Source organism: Salminus brasiliensis, chromosome 6 (assembly GCF_030463535.1).
Source record: "Salminus brasiliensis chromosome 6, fSalBra1.hap2, whole genome shotgun sequence".
NCBI lineage: Eukaryota > Metazoa > Chordata > Actinopteri > Characiformes > Bryconidae > Salminus > Salminus brasiliensis.
Genome location: NC_132883.1, coordinates 45648114 through 45675024, shown reverse-complemented (window position 1 = coordinate 45675024; position 26911 = coordinate 45648114). Strand labels below are relative to the sequence as shown.

General features: G+C 41.5%; 1 protein-coding gene across 1 annotated transcript in view; it reads right to left on the bottom strand.

Moving 5' to 3' along the window:
- msi1b (musashi RNA binding protein 1b) overlaps positions 1-26446 on the bottom strand; it is a 28544-nt gene extending 2098 nt beyond the window's left edge. Inside the window, exons 1-11 of the mRNA XM_072682576.1 lie at positions 26369-26446; positions 26171-26255; positions 13299-13340; positions 12789-12881; positions 6814-6862; positions 4388-4470; positions 4135-4252; positions 3319-3399; positions 2706-2762; positions 1590-1652; positions 476-630 (exon numbers count right to left, since the gene is read on the bottom strand). Coding sequence (XP_072538677.1) covers positions 476-630; positions 1590-1652; positions 2706-2762; positions 3319-3399; positions 4135-4252; positions 4388-4470; positions 6814-6862; positions 12789-12881; positions 13299-13340; positions 26171-26255; positions 26369-26403 — 861 coding nt within the window. The 5' untranslated portion in view covers positions 26404-26446. The remainder of the gene's footprint in view (positions 1-475; positions 631-1589; positions 1653-2705; positions 2763-3318; positions 3400-4134; positions 4253-4387; positions 4471-6813; positions 6863-12788; positions 12882-13298; positions 13341-26170; positions 26256-26368) is intronic.
- Positions 26447-26911: the final 465 nt, after the last annotated feature.

Here is a 26911-nt window from a genome sequence, read left to right as displayed (position 1 = left end):
GAGGTGTTTGGGTTGTACTGGGAGATATTTGGGCTGTATTAGGAGGGGTTTGGGTTGTACTGGGAGATGTTTTGGTTGTACTGGGAGATGTTTTGGTTGTACTGGGAGGGGTTTTGGTTGTATTAGGAGGGGTTTGGGTTGTACTGGGAGATGTTTTGGTTGCACTGGGAGATGTTTTGGTTGTACTGGGAGGGGTTTGGAGTTGTGGAATGTGTCTTGGAGAGGTTGGTGTGTTTGCACTGCTATAATGTGGATCAGATGCATCTCAGACGTCCTCCTGAACTGGTTTAATTGGTGGGATAAGTATCTGGTCTAAATGCAGGTGAGTTCACACCTGCAGTTTTATGTGGTTCGGCCTGATCCAGTTATAATCCTGATAATCAAGGCAGATGAAGTGACCAGGTGTGAGCGGAGTCTGAGTTGTTCCACATCCAGTGGTGTGTGTTTATTTGTGTGTGTGTGTTTGGACACTTACTCCGAGGCTGTGGCTGAACCCAGTGCTGGGGGCGGGGCTTGCGGCACTGATGTAGCTGCTGACCGTCGATTCCTGACTGGTCGTCCCGTAAAGATCTGCCATTGGTCCAGGGCTGCTGGTGCTCAGGAAGCCAGCAGAGCGAGAGGGGGCGGAGCCTAGAGAAGACATAGACAGATTGACAGATTAACTGAGAGCAGAGTTATCATAGTAACGGCAGAGCTATTATATATATATATATATATATATATATATATATATATATAAATACACATATTGCAGCTTAAAGTGCTTCACAACATTCATTAATGAAACATACAATAATATAAACAGTAAAATGATCATAACAAAAACAATAAAAGTAAATAAAAGAAGGAAAAAACAGAATAAAAAAAACAGAAAAGATAATACCAAAAAATATTTAGTTTTATTTATTATTACATTTATATTATATTTTCTTCTTTTCAGTTTAGTTGCATTTAATACTGTTAATAGTGTTCAGAAAGTGAAATAGGATTGCAGACACTTTTGGACGTAGGAGGTGTATGAAGTGATGATTCAGTAAAGCTTTAAAGACCAACTAAAGAATCTCAAAATCAAAATTAAGCAGAGCTACAAAAACTACAGAATTCAGAAGAAGCCTGATCAACAGTATGGGTGAAGCACAATTCACACCAAACCAGTTCATCTCAGACTCTGAGCTGTGCAGAGAAATTTGAGAAATCGGTGGAGTAATCAGAACCGTGCCGGTGTTACCCAGCTGAGATCAGTGTGGTCAGGAGGTGGGTTCACAGAGCCTGCTGACGCCTGTTTACCTTTCTGCCTATATTACTGCGGTTCTGCTGCACCTCCACTGAGTCAGCCAGCCAGCGCTCTGCAGAAACACCTCAGAGGCTGAAACCACGCGCTCTGACTGACCAGCAGATCTGAACTGCCATCTGTCTGCTCCTTTGAAGTCTGGCGCGAGAAAGTGAAAGCCGAGGTTTCTGCATGAGCAATGTGGCCGAGTGTGTGAGCGGTATGATCGAGTGTGTGAGCGGTATGATCGAGTGTGTGAGCGGTGTGATTGAGTGTGTGTGGTCTAAAGAGAATAACAACAAACAACAATCCCACTCACCTCTGACCACAGCTGCTGCAGCTGCTGCTGCTGCCATTGGGTTATACGCTGTCAGGGGGATGGCTACACACACACACACACACACACACACACAAATACATCAACATACAAACATAATAAAATGTACATACATACAACATATTTATATATAAAACACTAAATCAATATATATATATATATATATATATATATATATATATATATACATATCCGCGATGTCCTGCAAAAACCTTGTATCTCCAGAACAGCAGCTTTTGTCAATTGTCATTCTGGAGCATTTCTATTGGTCCGTTCATTATGAAATTCTGATACAGTATAAAGAACCACTGCAAATTTCTTATTATGGAGAAAAGTGTTTTTGCATGACAGAAACTATATAGAGTACATATGGGTCAAATTATTAATACACATAGACGCTTCCATACATATAATACATTATATTACTACATAAATATACTTATATATAATACAACAGATCTCAGACTTCACTTCAATTCAATTCACTTTATTTAACTGAATTAAAAACATTTGAATGGAAAACTGGATGAACTGTTTACACAGTGCTTCAGTACAAACCACAGTAACAATACAGCAAATATCAAATGTTTTGATTATTATTTGTGTTTGGCAAACAGGCTAAAACGTATATTTAACATGTATATTTTATTTATATTTTAATTTAGGCCATATAATGATCACCACCTTCAAGCTATTACGTCTTACACAAATATGTGGGCAAATGCTGTGATGTTCAGCAGTTTCTCTCTGTTTACTGTTTAATAAACACATTTGAGGGGCCATTACTTTTGCATATTATGTTTATTAAACTATCAGTTAATTGAGTAAATAAACAGTAACAGTGTTTACTGAGGTTTGTCTCTGTAGGCTGTAGACTTCCACAACACATGGAGTTTGAACAGGGGGTCTAAACTTTTGAGTATATTAATATATATATATATACAGACAGAATTATTCATATATACTGTATTTTCTCTCTTAAATTTAATTTAATAATGACCCGGGTGGTACAGCATCAACTGTAGTACTGTGGTATGTGTGTGTGTGTGTGTGTGTTAGCGAGGTTAGCATGCTTGTAAAGCTCAGAGAGGCACTAACCTGTGAGCTCAGGGGGGTGGGGTGAAGTCAGGAGGGGGGTCCTCTCTAAGTGGAATTCTAGAACAGAAACAAACACACAAGAGCTGTTTAGACACACACACACACACACACACACACTAGAGGGATAATACAACACATGTAAAAAGTGACAATCACACACACACTACAACCTGGGCATCTACTGTATTAATGCATCACCTACAAAAGAGGAGTGTTACTGTTACCCCCCCCTTGAGATTTACAAGCAGCCAGTGTGTGTGTGTGGTCCGTTATGTTCTGTAAAATGCTAACAGTTCTGTATTAATGATAATAGGGGTGGGAATGATTAAAGGTTCTAGATTCAAGATTACAGTCCCTGTAGAACCCCTTCCCTAAAGTAGGGGTACTCAGAAACACCGGGCTCCAAAACAGCAGAGGAATTCTAGCACCATCTAGTGGACTAGGAAAGTAATGGCGTTTAGTAAATGATCAGTCTATTATTAATAATAATAAAATAATATTTTTGTCAGATTGACGGTTTCACAAAAACATGATAGATAATGAGGTCATGTTGTATTGAACTGTTTCCCACCCCTAGCCAATTAACGCTCATATAGAAGGTGTGTGGTTTTACCTGGGAACTGATATGTGTATCCGGGAGTGAGGCTGGTGTAACTACGGCCGGTGTACGTCGCTGCCTGGAAACCAGGATAACCTGAGAGAGAAACACAGAAAATAATCATTACAGTTGTATATATAAGCAGTGGTGTATAATACAGTGCTGTCAGAGTTTACTATATATAATATAATAACACAAGAATTTATTATATTTGTTTATATACTGTATACATCATTTATTTATATTTATTTTTATGTTATATATATTATTACATTAGTATATAGACTTTTTTTTGGCTTTTGTGTTCATACTACAAATAATTCTATTTTTTCACAATTTATAATACGCTTTATTTACAGCATTATTTCTCTTTGGGTGGTTTTAAAAGGAAAATAAAAATGGAATAGTTGTCATAATTGGCCACGCCCATTTTCCCCCATATTCCATCGTCAATACTAATAATAATATGTTTCAGGTGTTTAAACCATCTTTAAGGCAATATATCTATAATCTGAATCAGAATAAGAGAAATATAAATAAATCATATTAATTATTGCTGTATTCTAAGCATTTAGTAAAATTAGCTATTTGCTTTTCTGAAGATTAATGGTCAGCTTCAGGTACCGGACACACACCTAAACGCCTGCTGATTCCCATATTAATCCCATTATCAGAGTACTGTTCAAAAGAAGGCCCCAATCCTGCTCCCTTAATATTATTAATACTCGTGTCATTCTCACTGCAACCTCCAGGTGCCAGCAGATCCCCATTTTTCTCTCCAGCCCTGAGCCACTCTTCCCAGACTCTCAAGTTTTAGAACACGTGACTTACCCAGCATGCCTATCCCCAGCATGAATGCGTCCATCCCGTACGGCATGACCCGCGCACGGCCCCTTGATGACCCTGCCGGTGACATCACTTCCTTGGGCTGGGCCTTCTTGCACTCCACCTGTGGTCAGCGCCGTAAAACAACACGAGAAGAAAGAAGGCAACAATGGTTCAGTCCACGCCCCGAAGACAGAGACACACAATAGAGCCTCAACAGCAGGCTCAAACCAGACCAGCCAGTGCCCCCCGTCCTCACCATCTTATTGTTGATCTCATGGAAGTGGATCTCGCACACTTTCTCCACCACGTCCTCGTTCTCGAAAGTCACGAAGCCGAACCCTGGAGAAGCATTAAACACACGAGGCAAAGCAATTAGCACCATGCTAACAGGGCTAAACCAGCACACACTCCTCCCAAACCGCGTGGAAGTCAATCACTGTAGGTATTGTGATATACACTGAGGAGGAGGAGCTACAGTCTCTCATTAGGGTGAATATTAATAACGCTCTAAATGTAGGTACTGTGATATACACTGAGGAGGAGGAGCTACAGTCTCTCATTAGGGTGAATATTAATAACGCTCTAAATGTAGGTATTGTGATATACACTGAGGAGGAGGAGCTACAGTCTCTCATTAGGGTGAATATTAATAACGCTCTAAATGTAGGTATTGTGATATACACTGAGGAGGAGGAGCTACAGTCTCTCATTAGGGTGAATATTAATAACGCTCTAAATGTAGGTATTGTGATATACACTGAGGAGGAGGAGCTACAGTCTCTCATTAGGGTGAATATTAATAACGCTCTAAATGTAGGTATTGTGATATACACTGAGGAGGAGGAGCTACAGTCTCTCATTAGGGTGAATATTAATAACGCTCTAAATGTAGGTATTGTGATATACACTGAGGAGGAGGAGCTACAGTCTCTCATTAGGGTGAATATTAATAACGCTCTAAATGTAGGTATTGTGATATACACTGAGGAGGAGGAGCTACAGTCTCTCATTAGGGTGAATATTAATAACGCTCTAAATGTAGGTATTGTGATATACACTGAGGAGGCGGAGCTACAGTCTCTCATTAGGGTGAATATTAATAACGCTCTAAATGTAGGTATTGTGATATACACTGAGGAGGCGGAGCTACAGTCTCTCATTAGGGTGAATATCAATAACGCTCTAAATGTAGGTATTGTGATATACACTGAGGAGGCGGAGCTACAGTCTCTCATTAGGGTGAATATCAATAACGCTCTAAATGTAGGTATTGTGATATACACTGAGGAGGCGGAGCTACAGTCTCTCATTAGGGTGAATATTAATAACGCTCTAAATGTAGGTATTGTGATATACACTGAGGAGGCGGAGCTACAGTCTCTCATTAGGGTGAATATTAATAACGCTCTAAATGTAGGTATTGAGATATACACTGAGGAGGCGGAGCTACAGTCTCTCATTAGGGTGAATATTAATAACGCTCTAAATGTAGGTATTGTGATATACACTGAGGAGGAGGAGCTACAGTCTCTCATTAGGGTGAATATTAATAACGCTCTAAATGTAGGTATTGTGATATACACTGAGGAGGAGGAGCTACAGTCTCTCATTAGGGTGAATATTAATAACGCTCTAAATGTAGGTATTGTGATATACACTGAGGAGGCGGAGCTACAGTCTCTCATTAGGGTGAATATTAATAACGCTCTAAATGTAGGTATTGTGATATACACTGAGGAGGCGGAGCTACAGTCTCTCATTAGGGTGAATATTAATAACGCTCTAAATGTAGGTATTGTGATATACACTGAGGAGGCGGAGCTACAGTCTCTCATTAGGGTGAATATTAATAACGCTCTAAATGTAGGTATTGAGATATACACTGAGGAGCCGGAGCTACAGTCTCTCATTAGGGTGAATATTAATAACGCTCTAAATGTAGGTATTGTGATATACACTGAGGAGGCGGAGCTACAGTCCCTCATTAGGGTGAATATTAATAACGCTCTAAATGTAGGTATTGTGATATACACTGAGGAGGCGGAGCTACAGTCTCTCATTAGGGTGAATATTAATAACGCTCTAAATGTAGGTATTGTGATATACACTGAGGAGGCGGAGCTACAGTCTCTCATTAGGGTGAATATTAATAACGCTCTAAATGTAAGTATTGGGATATACACTGAGGAGGCGGAGCTACAGTCTCTCATTAGGGTGAATATTAATAATGCTCTAAATGTAGGTATTGTGATATACACTGAGGAGGCGGAGCTACAGTCTCTCATTAGGGTTGAATGGGATTTTAACAGGGTTCAGGAAGCTTGTCTGACGTCACAACAGCAGCTACAGAAGAACACATTAGTGGGCGGAGTCTGGAGAGGTCAGCTGAGGAGTTTAAAGGGTTAATTCTAAACTCTTTTTAGAAGCTTGTCTTTATGATCATTTTATCCCTCTCATCTGTCCTGCTCACCAGGTCCCTCCCTCCTCCTGTCCTGATCGATCAGCTGTGGGACAGAAGCGGGAGGGGAGTGGGGCTTAACGAAGGTTTAGCCTAAAACCCCCCCAACGATTAACAAACCCACTAATTACTCCACCTCCCCCCTCACCTATCGCTGATCCTGCAGAGAGAGAGAGAGAGAGAGAGAGAGAGAGAGAGAGAGACATTGGATCAGAGTGACTCACCTCTGTGTCTGTTGGTGGTCTTATCAAACATAAGCATGGCATCATCCACCTACAGGAAACAGCAACAGAGGGGTGGGGGGGAGAGAGAGAGAGAGAGAGAGAGAGAGAGAGAGAGGAAGAGAGAGATTTATTACACTCTAATTAGAACATAAACCCTCCACAGTGTTACACACACCACAACAGGCTTGACCAACAACACACACACAGTACTGACCTTACCAAAGGACACTACACTCTAATACCACACCTGACTGTGTACATCCACTGCCCCACACCTGTAGCACTGGATTATTCAATATTGTTATTATTAATAATAATTATCTATTACTATAATAATAATAATAATCTATCACTGCTACTGTTTGATCACAACAAATATGAAATAAATTAAAATAAATTATATAAATAAACTAACAGAAAAAGCATGAATACATGTTTAAATGTAGCATAACATTTTAATTACCTTTAGTAATATACATTATTCTGAATGAATTTATATTTATTAAAACTTTTTATAACTAACAAGTTAATGAAAGTTAAGAAGTTAATAACATTTAAATAAAATTTACATTCAATAAAATTATTCTTTATTTATTGATCTTTTTGTGTAATGTAAAAACACAAATATATAATATAATATAAAAAGTGTCTAAAAGCACAATATATTTTTATATATATTATTTTACATATAACATATATATTTTATTATAGAAATCTATTACTGTTATTATTAATAATAATAGTAATAATAATAATGCAAATATTGTGTTACAGCAAAACTCACATCCCTGCTAATATGTCTAAAATATTCCCTTGCAATGACACTGATGTAAATGTAATGTAATGTGAGGTGATTATGCAAATGAGCTCTGTCCCGATTGGTTGCATCGTGAAAACACATGCTCCCTAAAGCTACACTGTGAACGGCTCATGTTTGTGGCTGTGATGTCACAACCATGAGACAGTGAGGACAGGCAGTTTGTGGGGACTCTTCTACAGAGAACCTCACGAGTTTGGGGGACACAGCCCCTTTAAAAGCTGCCCCCCCCACAAACACACAAGACGCTGGAGCTGCGGTGTGTATCAGTGGCTTACACACTCCTACAACCCCGTCATTAGCGCACAGCTCCGGCTCGAGTAACACACGGGAATACACACAGTCTAGCTCAGCATCCAAAACACTGTTTACACACACATACACACACACACACACAAACACACACACACACACACATGACTCTCCCACCTGCTCTGAGCCCTACCTTCTGACACTAACACACACTAACACACTCTGGAATACTCCAGCACACACACTAACACACTCTAACACACACCTTAACACACACCTTAACACACACCTTAACACACACACTGTGTGTTCTAACTGTAATAAGGTCATAATGGAGTAAATATCACAGGCTGCCAGCATCGCTTATTCACACGCAGATAGAGTTCCAGCACACAGTGTGTGTGTGTGTGTATGTGTGTGTGTGTGTGTGTGTGTTAAATGATATTTTAGAAGGCCTGTGTGTGTGTGTGCACTGATGAGAGCGAGTGTGTGTATATCTGTGTGTGTGTGTATCTAAGGGCATGTGTCACTGTGGCTATTCGGACAGACGTCTTCAGACAGCTCAGGTCTAAAGGTCAAAGGTGAGGGTCAAAGGGTTGTGAGCCACTGTGTGTGTTTATGCATGTGGGTGCATATGATTGTGAGCATGTGAGTGTGTGTGTGTGTGTGTGTGTGAACACAGGGTAGTGCTGGACGCCTAGCTGGGGGAGGTGTTTGTGGACGCCTCTTCTAATGAACACATTCAGCTATTTTAAGTTGCAGCCATTGCTGATTTACACAGATGTGCAAATGCACACACAGCTTGTCTAGTCCCTGTAGAGAAGAAGTACTGCCAATAGAATAGGACTCTCTGGAGCAGATAAACACCATGACCCTAGTGGCTCCATGCTGCCTAATAATGCCAGGCGTGGGCTAGAGGGGTATAAAGCCCCCCAGCACTGAGCAGGAATGATGGAATGATGGTGAAGCTCCATCCAGGACTTTTGGATGGGATGAATTGGGATGGTGATCATCCAACATCTCCCTAACACGTAACTAACAAAGCTCTTGTCGCTCAATGCAATCAAATCCTCACAGCAATGCTCCTCCTCCAAAATCTAGTAGAAAGTCTTCTTCTCTGGACAGTAGAGACAGTTACTCCCACAGAAGATGGAGAAGCACTTTTTTTAAATATCCCTGATTTCAGAAGAAGCGATGAACAAGCAGGTGTCCCAATACTTTTGTCCATATATTGCAGTGTGATTTAGTGTATCTGTGCTGCCTGACCAGAGAATAGGCCTGACCAACACCGCAGTACTCATTACCACACTACACATCGAGCTGCTCACAAACGCCTCTGCTCTGGTCAGTCAGTCCAGACTAGCTCTTTTAGACCCGTTCCCCAACCAGCACGTCCCGTCCCCTACAAGTGGACACTAATGACCCCCTTCTAATTGGGCTTCTGGATAATTGAGGAGTTATTACTTTAAGTTAATGAGGACATTTTAATGGCGCAACACCAGTCCTTCTTTTCCTCCCTGTTCTCTTCTCTCCACAGTTCCCTCCCTGTCTCTCTCTCCACCCCCACACCCCCACCCCTCCACCCACCCTCCGCCCCGTCCAAAGCAGGCCAGCTTACAAAGTGTCCAGTGAGGCAAACTAATCTGGAACTTCCCTGGGTGGCTGAGGCTTCATCTCTCTCTCTCTCTCCCTCTCTCGCTGCATTCCACATATAAAGCTCAAGAACGTCCTGATCAAACGAGTGGACGGCCCTGCAGCAAAGACTGAGGGGAATAAAGGTGCTGTTTTTTTTTCCAGTGTGAAACGAGGGGGTGAGTTTTGGCCTGTTTGAAGTGGACACCAGCTCTAAATGTGGTGTTGTTATTGTGAAGTTCTAGTAATGAGCAAAGCCTCCTCCCATACACACACAAACACACCTGTTTATATTCCTTGTCAGGACAAACAGGAGCTTTTATATGACGTCCTATTCTAAACCCATAGTCATTATTAATCTGGAGCCGGTCACTCTTTGCTCTAAGCTCTACCAGCAGCAGCAGGTCTGGAGCTCTGCTGCAGTTACTGAGTCAGTTGGAGGCTTTTCTGCACTCTGCTCTGAGCTCAGCACTCGGCCCTGACCCCGCTCTGTAACTTTACGTGGTCTGACAGACACTCTGTGGCTGAGCTGCTCTCTGTGAGCTGTTCCTCCTAAACTCTTCCACTGTTCAATAATAATAACACCACCCACAGCTGATGGAGGAAGATCTAGGAGGGAAGGTCTAAATTTCACCAGCTGACTTGTTGTTGGTGCAGCGGTGTCTCCTATTACATACAGAACCACGCTGGAGTTCAGTGAGCTCTTCAGAACCTCTCGTTCTTTCACTGATGTGTGGAAGAAAGACAGACTGCAGGACTAGAGGCTGGAGTTTATACACCTGTAGCTGAATGGGACTGAATCAGACACCTGAAGTCAGTGATTAAGAGGGGTGTCCCAATACTTTTGTCTATTTAACTTTGTGATTATCTATATGTAATAATAATATGCCCCATATTATTATATGTGTACTGAGGATGCTAATCCTAATCCTACTCCTAGTCTTAACTTCAGAACTGTGAATTAGTCCTGTCTTTCTATAAAGTCCTGAAAATATATGAAAACCCACACACACACACACACACACACACACACACACACATACAATCTTTTCCTCCCGCCCTCTCTCTCTCTCTCTCTCTCTCTCTCTCACACACACACACACGCAAACCACACAACAAAACCTTTTGCCCGCTGAATTACTTGGGGACAATAGATGGGTAGGTCACCGTGGTAACGGGGCAGTGGGGGGGGGGTCCGGGGCAGGAGCAGCTGTTCCATCAGATTAATTCAGATTCAAGTGCTTCTCCCCCCACCACCCTGCCCAAACTCACCCCACCAACTTTAGCCCATCCATCTCCCCCTCTTTTCTCTCTCTCCCTCTCTCGCTCATCGACCGCCCCCCCCCAAAAAAAAACACAGACCCACTTCTCTACAAGTCCCCCGAACTCTCCATCTCCCACCTGCACCGAACGCCCCGCTCAACTTTTCCATTTACTTTCACAGTAGAGCTCTGAAACTGTTTACTCTGTTTATTTGTTGTTGTTTATTTAATGTGAAAACTGTTTATTAGCTTAGAAAAGTTTAAGAAATCTAAATAAAATCAGGCTTTTATACAACAGAAGTGGCTCTAGATCCGTCAGAACGTTGTTATGTACATTATTTGGACTTAGGCCGGTGTTTACAGCCACATTTTCTAATTAAACAGCATCATTTTAATATTATACATTCATTCTGAAGCCATCGAAATGTTTGAGCTGATCTTAAGACTTTCATCAATCAATAATATCAATAACTTTTATAAAAACACCAAAAAAACCCAACTTTATTCTATTTTTACTGTCTTTCTATTTCATTCTGTCCAAAGACTTTTGGACAGTTTTGTCAGAAGCGTTTCTCCTTGTCCTCCCCAACCTTCTTCACTCCCCCTAAACTCCCCCGTCCCTCCACTCCTCATTGTCTCTCTCTCTCTTTCTTCTTTTCTCTCCTCAGAAAGGCTCCCCCGCTCTCCAAACTTTGCCCCATCTCTCCTTTTCTCTCTCTCTCTCTCTCTCTTTCTCTCCCCCTCGTCCCATACACCCTCCCTCCCTCCCCCTCTCGCGCTCTTTCACTAACTCCGCTCTACATTCCAGTCTTTTGTCAGTCTCCAGGCGAACCCAACAGAAACGGCCCTGTTCTGAGCTTCTCTCTCACAGGTGAGCTCTGCTAACAGTTCGGGACGTTAGCCCGTCTGCCCCTCGCACTAACCACCGCACCGACCCACCTCCCCCCGGTTCTCAGGCCGGTCCACATTCACCACTCGGGGGCCGCTTGCTGGGCCGCCTACAGAATCTGTGATTAAGCTGCTGTCTGTCAACCACAGCAGCAACACCCCCCCCTCCCCCCAACTGCAACCCCCCTAACAAAACTAATGCTAAAGTGTACTGTATGGACAAAAGTATTGGGACACCCCTCTTAATCACTGAATTCAGGTGTGTGATTCAGTCCCATTCAGCTACAGGTGTATAAACTCCAGCCTCTAGTCCTGCAGTCTGTCTTTCTTCCACACATCAGTGAAAGAACGGGAGGTTCTGAAGAGCTCACTGAACTCCAGCGTGGTTCTGTATGTAATAGGAGACCCCGCTGCACCAACAACAAGTCAGCTGGTGAAATCTCCTCCCTCCTAGATCTTCCTCCATCAGCTGTGGGTGGTGTTATTATTGAACAGTGGAAGGTAGATGGATGCTAGATATTCACTCAAGTTAGTTCATCTTCTCATCAAATCCCTCACAGCTCCTTTCTCCTCATCCTGCTCAGAGTTCAGAAGATTTGAATCAGATTTAGCTTTAGCGTGACCATGGAAATGAGTGTAGGGTAACTATGGAAACGGCTGTAGTGTAATCATGGAAATGAGTGTAGGGTAACTACGGAAACGGATGTAGCGTAGTCATCAAAATAACTATGGTAACTATGGAACTGAGTGTAGTGTAACCACAGAAGTGGGCGTACTGTGGGGTAGTGTAACCATCAAAATGGATGTAGGGTAACTATGGGAACATGGCCAAAAAGTAGGTCTACAGCAACTATGAAAATCACTGTTATATAATCATGGAAATGAGTGTATGGTAACTATGGAAACGGCCCTAGACACATGTAGTGTAACCATAGAAATGGGTGTAGCGTAATCACACAAATGGGTGTGGTGCTAGCTTAGAAATCGGAGCACTGTAACCATGGAAACGGGCATATTGCATCACCTTTTAGCGGTGTGACTGTATTTGAGTTATAATTTGACTGATGGTTTGAATAGCACAGCGGGGCAGGTTCTAGATATGAATACGGAGGGAAGGGGCTTACCTTTCCAAACTGGTCAAAGTACTGCTTTACATCTTCGATCGTGGTGTTTACAGACAGACCTCCAACGAAGATCTTCTTAGTCCTCGTCACCAGCTGAGAGAGATAGACAGGACCAGAGAGACCGGGGGTTATTTCTCAGTTAGCCACACAACGCAGGCCAGAACTCAAGCTTTTCCAACAGGGGTAAAGTAAAGGTAAAGGTCTGACCAACAGTTTCCAATCTAGTTATGAGGCTAATGTAGCTAACAAGTAATGGAAGCCTACAGCCACCAGTTAGCATCATTACGTAGCAATCTCGTGTGTGTGGACTTACTCATGCAGTCTGCTAACCAGCTCTGGACTTACTTGATAACTACATTAGCTTTGGAGTTTGGAGTACAGAGAAACCCAGCCTCGGTAACCCCCCCCCCCTCTTCCCAACTCCACATAATGATAGATTACAGTTAAGTGACCCAAGCCTCTCCTGGCCAGGTGGGATTGACAGATGGACAGCTGTGCTGAAACACGTACCTTTGGCTGGGCCCGGCGGGGGAAGGCCACTTTCGGGTCAATCTAGAGGAGAGGCGGAGAGGAGAAACATGGGTTTAGCAACTCCACCACGTCCACAGACAAGAAGAACCGCCCTGTGGAGGTTAGGAGGTCAGACAGAATCCTGTTGGACACCCCTAAACATACCTGGACCTTCACGAAGGCTTAAACCACTCACATGAGAACCCCTGAGAACCAGTTAGTTAAAGAGCAACGTGAGCAAAGGCGTCGCAATCATGGAAAGAACCAAACTGCATGCTAAGCTAGCTATAAACACAATGCTAAACTGCCGAAATCATCATAGAAACAAAAGCTGTCTGGTCTCAGGGTCATAGAGGCATAGCTAGGCAGCTAGCTTGGCTATTTATATGACATACTGATGGGTAGCTCAATGTAACATTATGTAACAATGCAACAAGTTGTAGCTAAATAAAGAAACAATAGAAGTTTTCTTACTGTTTGTAATAAAAGAAATTGAATATTTAGATCCATTTCTGTTGATTTTAAGTGCTAACATTATATAATGTTAAATATAAATGGCTAGGTAGCTAGCTACTCTTTTTGTTTGGCGTATTGATTGAGCTTTATGTAGCATAAAGGGTTTAGCACAAATAAAAAAAAATGGAAGTGTAATCATTTTTTTTATTGTTATAATAAAATAAATTCCAAGCAGATCCATTTTGGGCGCAGACAATTATTTAAAACGCTAGTTAGCACAGCTTTTACAAACAGTTCAGAAATAATAGCTGGACAATTAGCTACACTTTTAGCTTTCGTTACGTAACATAAGTGTCAGCAAAATGCTTTTATTTTTGAAAAGAAATTAAGTTGACCATCCAGATCCAATAAAATAATAATAGGCTTGGAGCTAGCTACAATATTTATGTGGCATATTGATAGCATACAGGGTTAGCACAAATAATAAAAAACTGGAGTGTAATAATTGTTATTATTGTTATCATTATAAAATAAGTTGACCCATTTAGACCAATGCTTTTATACAGAGAGGTCAGCAAGGTTAGCTTTCACCAATAGCCTAGAAGAACAACAGCTAGGCAGCTAGCTACACAATCTGCACCAGCTGCACTGGCGTTAGACACGGAGCTACAGGTTTATACCAGTCCTATTCTATTGGCAGTACTTCTTCTCTACAGGGACTAGACAAGCTGTGTGTGTGCATTTGCACATCTGTGTCAGCAATGGGTGCAGCTTAAAGTAGCTAGATGAATTTATTAGTAGGTGTCCACAAATAATTGGACACATAGCTTTATATGTGTGTGGAATAAAGTGTAAGCAAGATAATTATAAATTGTACGTTTGATCATTTTAATATTATTATTATTATTATTATTATTATTATAATTATTCGGGTTCTTTATTATATGGTTCCGTAGCTCGTTGGATTCTTTCCCAAACTATCTGGGAAGTTTTGTTTTCTGGGCGTCGGAGAAAACACTCACCTACACCCGTGAAGGAGCTCGGTATGGAGCACATGAGGGTGTTTTTGTCACTTTTCTGTAATTACTCCCATTTGTGGAGCTCTTAAAGTGAGGCATCACCTGCTGGACGGTGCTAGACGTTAGGTTCTACTGAAACAGCTGAAGTGTGTGTGTGTGTGAGAGAGAGAGAGAGAGAGAGAGACAGAGATTGGGACGGAGGGAACAGAAAAAAAAGGAGAGAAAGGAGAGCGAGAGAGAGAGTCCACTTGTGAAAGGGAGCAGCTTTAGCGGGAGGGAAAGGATGCGTGAGAAAGAGAGGCAGTGAGTGAGTGAGTAAAATAAGAGAGAGAGAGAGAGAGAGAGAGAGAGAGAGAGGGAGAGAGAGAGAGAGAGAGAGAGAGAGAGAGAGAGAGAGAGAGAGAGAGGGAGAGAGAGAGAGAGAGAGAGAGAGAGAGAGAGAGAGAGAGAGGGAGAGAGAGAGAGAGAGAGGCCGAGAGAGAGAGAGAGAGAGAGAGAGAGGGAGAGAAAGAGAGAGAGAGAGAGGGAGAGAGGGAGAGAGAGAGAGAGAGAGAGAGAGGGAGAGAGAGAGAGAGAGAGAGAGAGAGAGGGAGGGAGTTTCTGTGTCAACACCCGCGGACAAAGAGAAAAGAGGAGTAGAAAAAGTCTCTGGTTACTAGGAGAGACGAGGAGAGAAAGGAGGGAGAGAGAGAGCGTGCGAGAGAGAGAGAGAGAGAGAGAGAGAGAGCGGCGGACTCTAGGGGCTGACAGGCCCATCTGTCACTGAATGGAGAAGAGAAGGGTCAGAAACACACACAGTGACACAAAACACACACACACTCTCTCTCTCTCTCTCTCTCTCTCTCTCTCTCTCTCTCTCTCTCTCTCTCACACACACACACACACACACTGGTCATTAATGCCACAACCACATCCCACCTAAATGATAAAACAACATGTAGAAAAAGAGCAAAAAACAGGGAGGAAAGAGGGAGAGAGAAGGACACGGATCAGAACCCCTTCGACCCGCCACAGCCCCACAGAACGGCACCTTGTTTTTGTTTTTGTTTGTTTGTGTTTGTTTGTTCTTCCTTTTCTTCCTTTCTTAATCCCAGAGTGACGCCGGTGAGCCTTATTACAGGACTGGAACCAAGAAATGACTGTTTGTGTTCGGCTAAAGTCCAACATTAGTTAGGGTGACCATCTTTTTTTGGTTGTTTTTTAAAAAAAAAAGGTCATGGTCCATCGTGGTTGGGATGTCACGGCCGGGGGGCTTCGAGTAGGCCTAGGTTGTAGGAGCGTGGCAGTGTGGGAGTTAAATATCTGTAAAATCATGCCACGATATTAATAAACATTAATATATAAATATTTATTAATTTATCAAAATGAATAAACAGTCCTTATAGCCTATTAAATAACCGTATTTTAATTTAACATATGTGTCATAAAATAAATATTTAAAAAGTTGTAGTTTTACCACCCTGTTACATAACGATTGTTTTTATTCTCATGCAAATGTAAAACATGTAAAACTTTACATTTCATTTTAGTTAATAAAAACATCAATAACATAATAAAAGTCAGGACAAATCAAATTTTAGGCTGTGGCCAATCAGCTGTGGTGGGAAGAAGTTTGACCAGTGGCTGCTGTAGATGTAGGTACATGTAGACCAATAGTGGAGGTGAGAGGGCGGGGCTTAAATAGACAATACACACAGAATGTGCGGCGAGTGTAGAAGCAAATTCTGATGTGAAATCAATACGAAATCCCGGCATTAAAAAAATTAAAAGGACATGTCCGGGACAAAGAGGACGGGTGCGTCCCAATTCCTTACTAATTACCAATACTAGCTAGTGCGTGAGTGCGTAGTATGTAGTATAGATAAAAGTGTCAAAGTTGAGTATACTCAAATACCCACGATGCAAACCTAGGACTGTTTTTGTTTCCGAAATGGAAAAGGGAGGAGCTACTCACGTCTGGGACAGTTAAAAAAAAAAAAATTGGATAACAACAAGCTTACAGCGAAGCATGTTGGCATAGCAACGCTGCATCACTTCCTGGAAGTATGAAACAGGTTAGTATGTTAATATTTAGTGCTAATCCGCACTGTTAGGATAAGTAAACAGTATCGGTATAGTATCTTATAGTATTTTATAGTATCTTATAGTATTTTATAGTATCTTATAGTATCTTACAGTATCTTACAGTATCTTATAGTATTTTATAGTATCTTATAGTATCTTATAGTATCTTACAGTATCTTATAGTATCTTATAGTATTGGTGTGAAGTGCTTAATTGGGACAGAGCCGACATAGCTGCGATAAAGAGGACGCGTGGTCACCCTAGCTAAAGTCCAATATTAGCCAAAAAAAAACGAAAAGAAAGCGCCATGTAGCATTTAGCATGCTAGCAATGCAAATCCCTCTGATTTGTTTGTGCTTTTACACATAAAAAAACACCAGAAAATAAACACAGTCAAACCAATCATCCAAGATTTAGCAAACTGCTAAAAACATGCTAGATTACAAATACTCCGCTAAGTTGTATTAGTCTAGAGAACTGTTCTAAGTCCAGCTAGGCACTGAACTCTAGTCTACTCCATGCTGTACTGAGGACTGAGGTTAAAGTCTAGAAGACAGTGAAGGCAGTACAGCACTAGTAAAAGATTAGTCTCAGTCTGAGAGAGGGTTTGAGTGGAGCTAGGCTAATCAAGCTAGCGCCTCTGGCTCCCAAACTACAGCACAATTACAGGCCAGAGTTAGCTTCGCTTATCCCAAACAGAATCAGAACTAGCAGCAGCAGTGTTGTTTATTTATTTGTTTATTTTTTCATTATTACTGCCGTTCTAAACAGAACAGAGTGAAGAGCGCTAATGGCTAGTCTCTGCACACAGATCGGATGCAGATGCTACGGTTTAGGTCTATGAGTCGCTACGCTAGTCTGATAGTCACCTCCTTTACAGTCCATTAACCTCCTGAAGGCCCAACACTCCTGTGCACGGTCGAAAACAAACAAACAGACACACGTACACACACACACACACGCACACACACAAACAAACAAACAAACAAACAAACAAACAAAATCAACATACAGTGCAGTAGGTGACGGCAGGATAGCAGTGGAGTAAAAGTGGACAGCTAACACAGAAAGGTCATGGGGACAGGCGGTTATAGGGTCAAGGTTTGCTTTTATACATTTGTTTTAAGGGTAAAAGATTAGAGTAAACAAGTAAATAAACAACAAACAAACAGTCTGTGTAACACATTGAGCCTCCTCAGAGTGGAACGGCTCGCTTAGCCGAAGGCTAACAGCCGCAGGACGGAAGCTAGCCTGTCTGTTTAGGCAGTCTGTGTGCTCTCCGGCTACGTCTCGGGCAGTCTGTGCTCGGTGAGTGTGAGGGGTGTGTTCGGGGTGTGTTGGGGGTGTGTGCGGAGTGTGTGCGGGGTGTGTGCGGAGGCCGTGCGGATGTAAAGCAGGCTGTGTTTCTCTGGACGCTGCGAATAAGAATCCCTCTTTGATTCCAGAGTTTTTCCCCTTTCAAAGCAAACATGCGCTAAAGCTAAAGCTACGCCTCTCCCTCTCCACAACACGGCAGAGGAACACAAGCGCTCCCAAACGTCTCGCGCCCCAGACGACTGAAAAGGGGCTACAAATACACTATATGGACAAAAGTATTGGGACACCAATCTTCACCAATTTTCTTCTGAAATCATGGCTCCTGCTTTTGTTGGAGTAACTGTCTCTACTGTCTCTACTTTCTACTAGATTTTGGAGGAGAACTGATGTGAGGATTTGATTGCTACCCCACTACCCCACCTCATCATCCCCCAACCCATCCCAAAAGTACTGGATGGAGCTCCACCACCATCATTCCTCAATGCTGGGGGGCTTTATACCCCTCTAGCCCACGCCTGGCATTATTAGGCAGCATGGAGCCAATAGGGTCATGATGTTAATCTGCTCCAGAGAGATGGTCCTATTCTATTGGCAGTACTTCTTCTCTACAGGGACTAGACAAGCTGTGTGTCAGCAATGGGTGCAGCTTAAAGTAGCTTAAATGCGTTCATTGCAAGGGGTGTCCACAAACTTTTGGACATATAGTGTATAGGAAAACAACAACACTGGAGTGGAGGGTGGAGAGAGTACGTTGTCCTTAACTGTCAGAATCTCTTTGTCTAAACGAGTTACACGCTGTTCACCAACCAGGTCAATCCTTTAGCGCCAATCAGCGAAACACTGTCAGTACTGGGTAATACCCTCACACACACCCTCACACACACACACACACACCCTCACACACACACACACACACACACATTAACACACTCAAACAAGTGGCTGAGAGGAAGCGGGACAGTTCGTCTCAATCCTGTTTACACAAATCTGATTAGTTTTCTTAAGAGAGCTAGCATGCTAATTTCTCTCTCTCTCTCTCTCTGTATGTCTCTCTCTCTCCCCTCCTCCACCGCAGCTCGTTAAGCTAATCTCCAATCTAAAATCGGCCCAGGCAGGCTGCCATAAGGCACCTTCACAGGGGTGCAGAGGCTCGGAGGTAAAGCCGGACAAAGGCCTCCATGTTCCTCCCAAGCCAAGCCCGCTTCCCTCCCATAAACACTCCACACACACACACACACACACACACACACACTCCGGCTCCGAGGCCTGGCCCGCTCAACGTCTGCTTTATGCTCAACACCGCAAAACATCACTGAGACTTTGTGCTTGCACAACTTTCCCTCTTTTATCGGGTCGACTTTGATTTGCCCGGAAAACTTCAAAGATTTCATACTTTTCTTCGTTAATCTGAGCGGCTTTGATTCACTAATGAGTTCAAACAACATCAGTGACAGAAAAAACTCCAGTCAGTTTCTGTAGCTGTTCATTAGAAATGAGTTTTAAAACGTTTTCTTATTTATTCAGATCAACTTAGATTCACTAACATGTTCAAAATAATCCGTTTTAGATCAGTTTAAATATATAAAAATAACTTTCCCTGTTTAACTGAGTCAACTTTGATTCGCCCAAATATCAACGTATTTAAAATTTGTAATAATTGTTTTAATGTTTTAAAAATTTTTTACATTTTGAAATGTTACTGTCCTATGCTAATTCGATTCATTTGTAAGACCAAATAATAAATACTTTTAGTTTTTGTAGCTTTTAACTAAAAATTTAGTTTTAAAAGTCATTTCATCACTACTTAGACTAAGAGTCACAAAAATGTTCAAAATAATATAAATAACAAAGAATAACATCAAACAAACAGTTTTATTTAAATTTTTTAAAGCAATGTAGCGTTAGCTTAACTGTTTCTGTTATGTTTAATCACGTGTGAGTCCACAGAAGTAGCTGTTAACTAAAAATAACTGATTTAATAATTTTTCAATAATTATTTAGGTCAGCTTAGAGTCATCAACGTGTTCTAACAACAGTAACAGTAAACAACAACAACCAGTCAGTTTTATATCAGCTTTTAAAATGAATTTATATGAATTGTTAGCATAACTTTCTACTTTACTGGATCTAATTTGCATCATAAATGTTAAAAAAGCTTTTATTTTTTTGCAGAAAAAAAACAACTCTGCTTTAATAACTTTTCTTAATTTTTCATGTCCATGGATTCACTAATATGTTCAAAATCACATTAATAAGCGAGAAAAACAACAACTACAGACTTTTATATAAGCAAGTTATCTGTTACTATGACGTTTCTTCTGTTATTGATTGATTTTAATTTACCAGCACATTTTAATAACATCAAAACTAAAAAACATCTTATTTGTTATTTAACTTCTTATATGTTATTTAAATCATTTTAATCAGGATTCAAATATCATCAGTAACCTGTTGTTCCTGTCATTCAAAAACATCATATTCATTTTTTTTTTGTTTTTCTCTTTTCTCCATAATAGAAATCTGGCAGTTGTTCTTTATACTGTATCAGAATCTCCTGAAAATGGGGTCAATAGAAATGCTCCATCATGTCTCTGAATGAAATCTTCTACATTGACGTCCAGAGTAAGGTTAGAGGGTTTTTTCCTCCTCCTGTAAAGCTGCTGTTTTGGAGATTTGTGGTGTTTGCATAACAGTGATGTGTTTCGTGCACATCAGCAGAACTCCTAGAACAGTGAAGGACTGCATGTTTTATCATAAAGAGCAAAGTTAGTTCTGATCCGTTGGATTAAATGCAGTGAGATACTGAATATAAACCACTTACACTTTCATTTGTACTCAAAGGTTTTGTCTGTTTCTTTTTAAATGTGCCACTGGCTCTCTTTTTTGTCCACTGTAACTCAACAGATACCGGATCAGCAGTAAATACTGTGATATACAGTGAATCCTGAAACACTGTTTGTGTTATACACCCTCAGAGCGTACGCCGTTCTGGCGTTGGCGAACCGCGAGAGCTCTCTAACTTTCCTTCCCAGGGCTCGTCTGTACGGCGAGTGCTAAGCAGGGGATGTAAGATTATCTTTGTGTTTTCAGGAATGTGATCTTGGAGAACAGTTCATTCGGGTCAGAACACCCAGCAAGCCGAAATCCACACTGGCACAATCTACCCCACAGGCCCAGCGAGTGTGGAAGCAGGCAGGGATTTGTTCTTTAAATATTCCCAATCGGAGTTTACAGCGTGCTCACCGAGGCTCTACTGCTGCGGCGGTGCTGCCCCGTAACTGTGCCCTCTCTGGGAAAAGCCTTAATCTCACTGTTTGCAGATTACAGAGTTCGCTACACTGAGCAGATTCACACCTTTATCACACACTCCTCTGACAAAACCCATAGTTCAGACTCGAAATCTGATTGGCTGAAACACGTTTTAAGCTAATGCGTTCCATAAACACAAACTTAGTCCTGTGGAAAAGTCAAGAAACTAGTTTAAAACTCTAGAAATCTCAGCAAAGTGAGAGTGTCTACCTGTAATTAACTCTATATAGCATTAGAATAAACCCAAATAAACATAAAGTCAGTGGTCAGTGAGAGCGTCTACCTGTAATGAACTCTATATACCATTAGAATAAACCCAAATAAACATAAAGTCAGTGGTCAGTGAGAGCGTCTACCTGTAATGAACTCTATATACCATTAGAATAAACCCAAATAAACATAAAGTCAGTGGTCAGTGAGAGTGCCTACCTGTAATTAACTCTATATAACATTAGAATAAACCTAAATAAACATAAAGGTAGTGGTCAGTGAGAGTGTCTACCTGTAATTAACTCTATATAACATTAAGATAAACCCAAATAAACATAAAGGTAGTGGTCAGTGAGAGTGTCTACCTGTAATTAACTCTATATAACATTAGAATAAACCCAAATACACATAAAGGTAGTGGTCAGTGAGAGTGTCTACCTGTAATTAACTCTATATAACATTAAGATAAACCCAAATAAACATAAAGGTAGTGGTCAGTGAGAGTGTCTACCTGTAATTAACTCTATATAACATTAGAATAAACCCAAATAAACATAAAGTCAGTGGTCAGTGAGAGTGTCTACCAGTAATTAACTCTATATAACATTAGAATAAACCCAAATAAACATAAAGTCAGTGGTCAGTGAGAGTGTCTACCTGTAATTAACTCTATATAACATTAGAATAAACCCAAATAAACATAAAGTCAGTGGTCAGTGAGAGTGTCTACCTGTAATTAACTCTATATAACATTAGAATAACCCAAATACACATAAAGGTAGTGGTCAGTGAGAGTGTCTACCTGTAATTAACTCTATATAACATTAGAATAACCCAAATAAACATAAAGTCAGTGGTCAGTGAGAGTGTCTACCAGTAATTAACTCTATATAACATTAGAATAAACCCAAATAAACATAAAGTCAGTGGTCAGTGAGAGTGTCTACCTGTAATTAACTCTATATAACATTAGAATAAACCCAAATAAACATAAAGTCAGTGGTCAGTGAGAGTGTCTACCTGTAATTAACTCTATATAACATTAGAATAAACCCAAATACACATAAAGGTAGTGGTCAGTGAGAGTGTCTACCTGTAATTAACTCTATATAACATTAAGATAAACCCAAATAAACATAAAGGTAGTGGTCAGTGAGAGTGTCTACCTGTAATTAACTCTATATAACATTAGAATAAACCCAAATAAACATAAAGGTAGTGGTCAGTGAGAGTGTCTACCAGTAATTAACTCTATAAACATTAAGATAAACCCAAATTAAGGCTGATTAGATGAACTAGGTGTTGGATGGGAACTGGAAATACTGGGAACACTGGACATGTGAAGCTACCACCACTAGGTATTTACTGTGATAGGAGTGTTTTAGAAAGTCCTCTGTTGCTGCTGGATGAACAGCTTTACAGATCAGTTTCTCAGGTGGACGACAGCTCATGCACAGCACTGTGGGAATGCACACAGACCGAACCCTGGATTAAAAGGCTCACATCACATCTGTGTTATTATATTAACATTATAAAGCATACAGGCCACTCCCTCAGTCCTTATATGGAAACTGAGCTGCAAGAACCTCACATTAAAAACAGCAGTTTAGCCCCGCCCATTTATGCTGAAGTTATAAGCAGTGTTTTTTAGACCTGGGGCTTTTTAAATGAGGTGAAATATAGAGCAGCCAATCAGGGCAAAGCCCATTTACATAAATGAACTGTAATGTACATAAATGTAAACTGAACATATGAAAGAATCTATCTAGATCTATTTAATAATAGTGTAAAATCAATAATCCATGGTGTGCTCATTGTGGATCTGTCTAAAGGAGCAGTTTGGCAAAACATCAAATTATCACCATTGATCTCTGAGCCCAGATTCAGTCGATCAGAGTCATGTTCGGTATCTGACATGAGCTTCTTTGTCTACAACAGGAGATACTAAGCTAACGTTGCTAACAAACACTGACTTAGACTGTCACCAATCTCATGAAAGCTTGGATAGACATTGTCTATTGTTCTGAATCTAGAACCTGAGCTACGTTCTCCTCCTCATCACGTCCCGCTGCTCCTCTCTCAGACCGGAGCGCAGTGGAGGAGTGATCCCACACACTGTGCTGAGGTGAAGGTGGTTCCGGTTCCTCCAGTGTTCCTCAGCTCTGTGGAGAAGGTTCTGTTTGGGGTTCTAGACTAAAGTAAGTCCCACCGTCTCCTAAACCACGTCCATCTACCAGCTAATAATGAAGGCCACTTATTAACAGAGATGAGTAAATTGGTGACAGTCTAGGTCCAGTGTTTGTTAGCAGTGTTAGCCTAGCATCTCGTGTTGTAAACTACAGAGGCTCACGTCAGACACCGAACAGGTCCCGGCTGATCGACTGAATCTGGGCTCAGAGATCAATCACGGTACTCTGATATTTAGCGAACTGCTCCTTTAAAGCTGAAACTAAACTCATGACCATGTAATCAGAGCTGTGTCCAAACTTTCGACCTGCAGTGCCTGTTACTGTGGAGACGCCACACCTGTACCTTTTCTTTTTTATTTGGGCTACTGCTCATCCTCTACAGCGAGCGCTCGACCACAACACTCTGTCCTGAGCGAGGGAGAGAGGGGAGGGAGTGAGTGAGCGAGCAAGAGAGAAAGAGCGAGAGAGAAAGAAAGAAAGAGATGAGAAAGTTTTTTTCTCTCTCTCTCTCCTGCCGTTCTTCACCACTCCCTCCCTCTGACCCCCTAGGGGAGCGACTCCATGGTCGCCACAGCAACCAACGGGCGGCATTGTCCCGGGACCCGCCTGCTCTGAGCACTGACAAAGGCTCGGGCGCTCACACACACACACACACACACACTCATGCAAACGTCCCTCATTCATAACGGCGCAAGTTTAAAAGTTTGAGAGCTGGAACCCGAGCGCGACCCGAACCCAGTTCAGCACCAGATCCACTTCATCACAGCGTTCAGATTTACTGAGTTTATAAAGCTGCAAAAGTGATCGCACCTGTGCGGCCTTCCTGCGTCTTCACCTCTGCCCTGATTCAGTTCTGTTCAACTCTGATTCAGTTTAATTTGGTCAGGCCGCTGATGGAGTTCAGCGTAATTCAGTTTTCTGAACTGAATTCAATGTAATTGACATTCCTCGCGATTTAATGAAGTTCTAATTAATTCTTTCTGAACGGACTGAGTTCATTTCTCGTGTTTTTGCACTGATTCAATTCAACAAAATTCAGCTTTGTCATGTTTTACTCTGATTTAATTCAATTGCCATGTCTGAGCACTTTTCATTTCAATTCAGTTCAATTCAACTGAATCATTTTTTTTGCGCTTAATTAAATTCAACTGAACTTTGTTGTGTTTGATTCAATTCAGTTCAGTTCAGTTTAACTTTGCCCTTTTTCTGAACGGACTGAATTAAATTTAATTCACTTTTGTCGTGTTTTTGCACTTCAATTCAAATCAATTCAACTTTGTCAGGTTGCACTTATTCAACTCAATTATTTTGTCAATTTCAATTCATTAAACTTTGTCTTTTTATCAGCTTAAATCAGTTCAACTATATCAATGGTTTTGTCCATTCAATAAAATTCAACTTTGTCATGTTTGTGCCGTAACTGATTCAGTTCAGTTCAGTTTAACTCTAACTGATTCAGTTCAGTTCAGTCTCTAACTCTCTGTTTTTTAAACCAATTCAGTTCAACCTGTATTACTAAACTTTTTGATTAGTGAATTATTTGAATCTGAGTCTGAATCTGAGTCTGCTGAAGTAATTCATATGAATTCTAATATAGGATAAGTTCTGCTCTATAAACTGCGTGTGAGTGATGTGAACTATAGAAGTCATTCATGAACATTAATATAAATAATAAATAAATAAATAAATAAATAACAAAATCAGTAAATCATTAAAAACACTGAGCTGAGTTTACCAGCTGCAAGCAAAGCTTACTAAACTACCCCACCAAACCCCCAGAACTACCCCACATGCCCCGTCCCGCTCCCCAGGTTACCATAGCGATCTCCACAGAATAGAAACTTCCCTGACAACCTCACAGAGGGAATCTCTCGCTCGCTCGCTCCCTCTCTCTCTCTCTCTCTCTCCTGTTCCAAATCTGTTCCTAATTGATTTTGACTCAAGCAGCACAAACCCCGAACAGGCTTTTGAAAGCTTATTCCACACACACACACACACACACACACACACACACACACACACACACACACACACTGTCTGCAGCTCCACTGACCACCATTTCACTGCGGAATATCACGTTCTCCGAGAATCTGCCCTTATTATCTGGCTCAAAGGAGTGGAGAGAGAGAGAATAGTCTTATTGTGTTCGCGCTTCTCAGTTAACGCCACTTTCCAAACTACAGTGTTTCACTGACTCTGGCGGGCCGTAGGTGCCCCGCTCAGGGATAAAGCCCTCACAATGGCGGCCGGGAAGGACGGAATGAGGGCACGGCGCAGGAGCTGTAGCTTAGAGAAGATTAAAACTCACTGTTTTGGAGTCCAGCTCGTGCCTGGTTTGGGCCAGCACTTTGTCCACTCCGGCCTGGTCCGCGAAAGTGACGAAGCCGAAGCCCCTGGACAGAAGGAAGCACAGTGAGAGGCTGCTGGTCTAATGAAAGTTCACTTAGAGGCATAACAGAAGAGTAGGACGCTGGGTGACCGCTCGTAAAAGGCCGCTTCCCCTCACCTGGAGCGTTTCGTAACCGGATCCCGCATCACCATGCTCTCCTTCACCTCGCCGAACTTACAGAAGTAGTCTTTCAGACCCTCTGCCAGAGAGAAACACAGACAGATGCAAACCAGCATGTACAGCAGCCCTGCAGTGAACATTAACCCTGTAAAGCAAGTGTTTACACCACTGTGTGCTCTACAACTGCCCTGCGGTTCACACCGAAGCCCTTAAACTCGGGATTTACATCACACAACAGGCTTACTTTCAGCACAGCAGGCTCACTTTCAGCACTAAAGCCCTCAGTCCTCTTCATTTACTGCTACGTTCCCCCTAAACCGCTCTGCATTTTAAGACTGAATCCCGTAAACTTTACATTTCCTTTACAATTTAATCTGTAACACCTCAAACAGACAGGTTTACTGTAAAACTAACCCCCTCAAACTTTAGATTTACAAACAAGTCCACTCTCTTAAAATCTTAATTTTAATACTAACCCCTTAAAACCGTAGTTTTAGTACTAAGTTCACTCTAAAACAGTTTTAAACCACTTCATCTCTA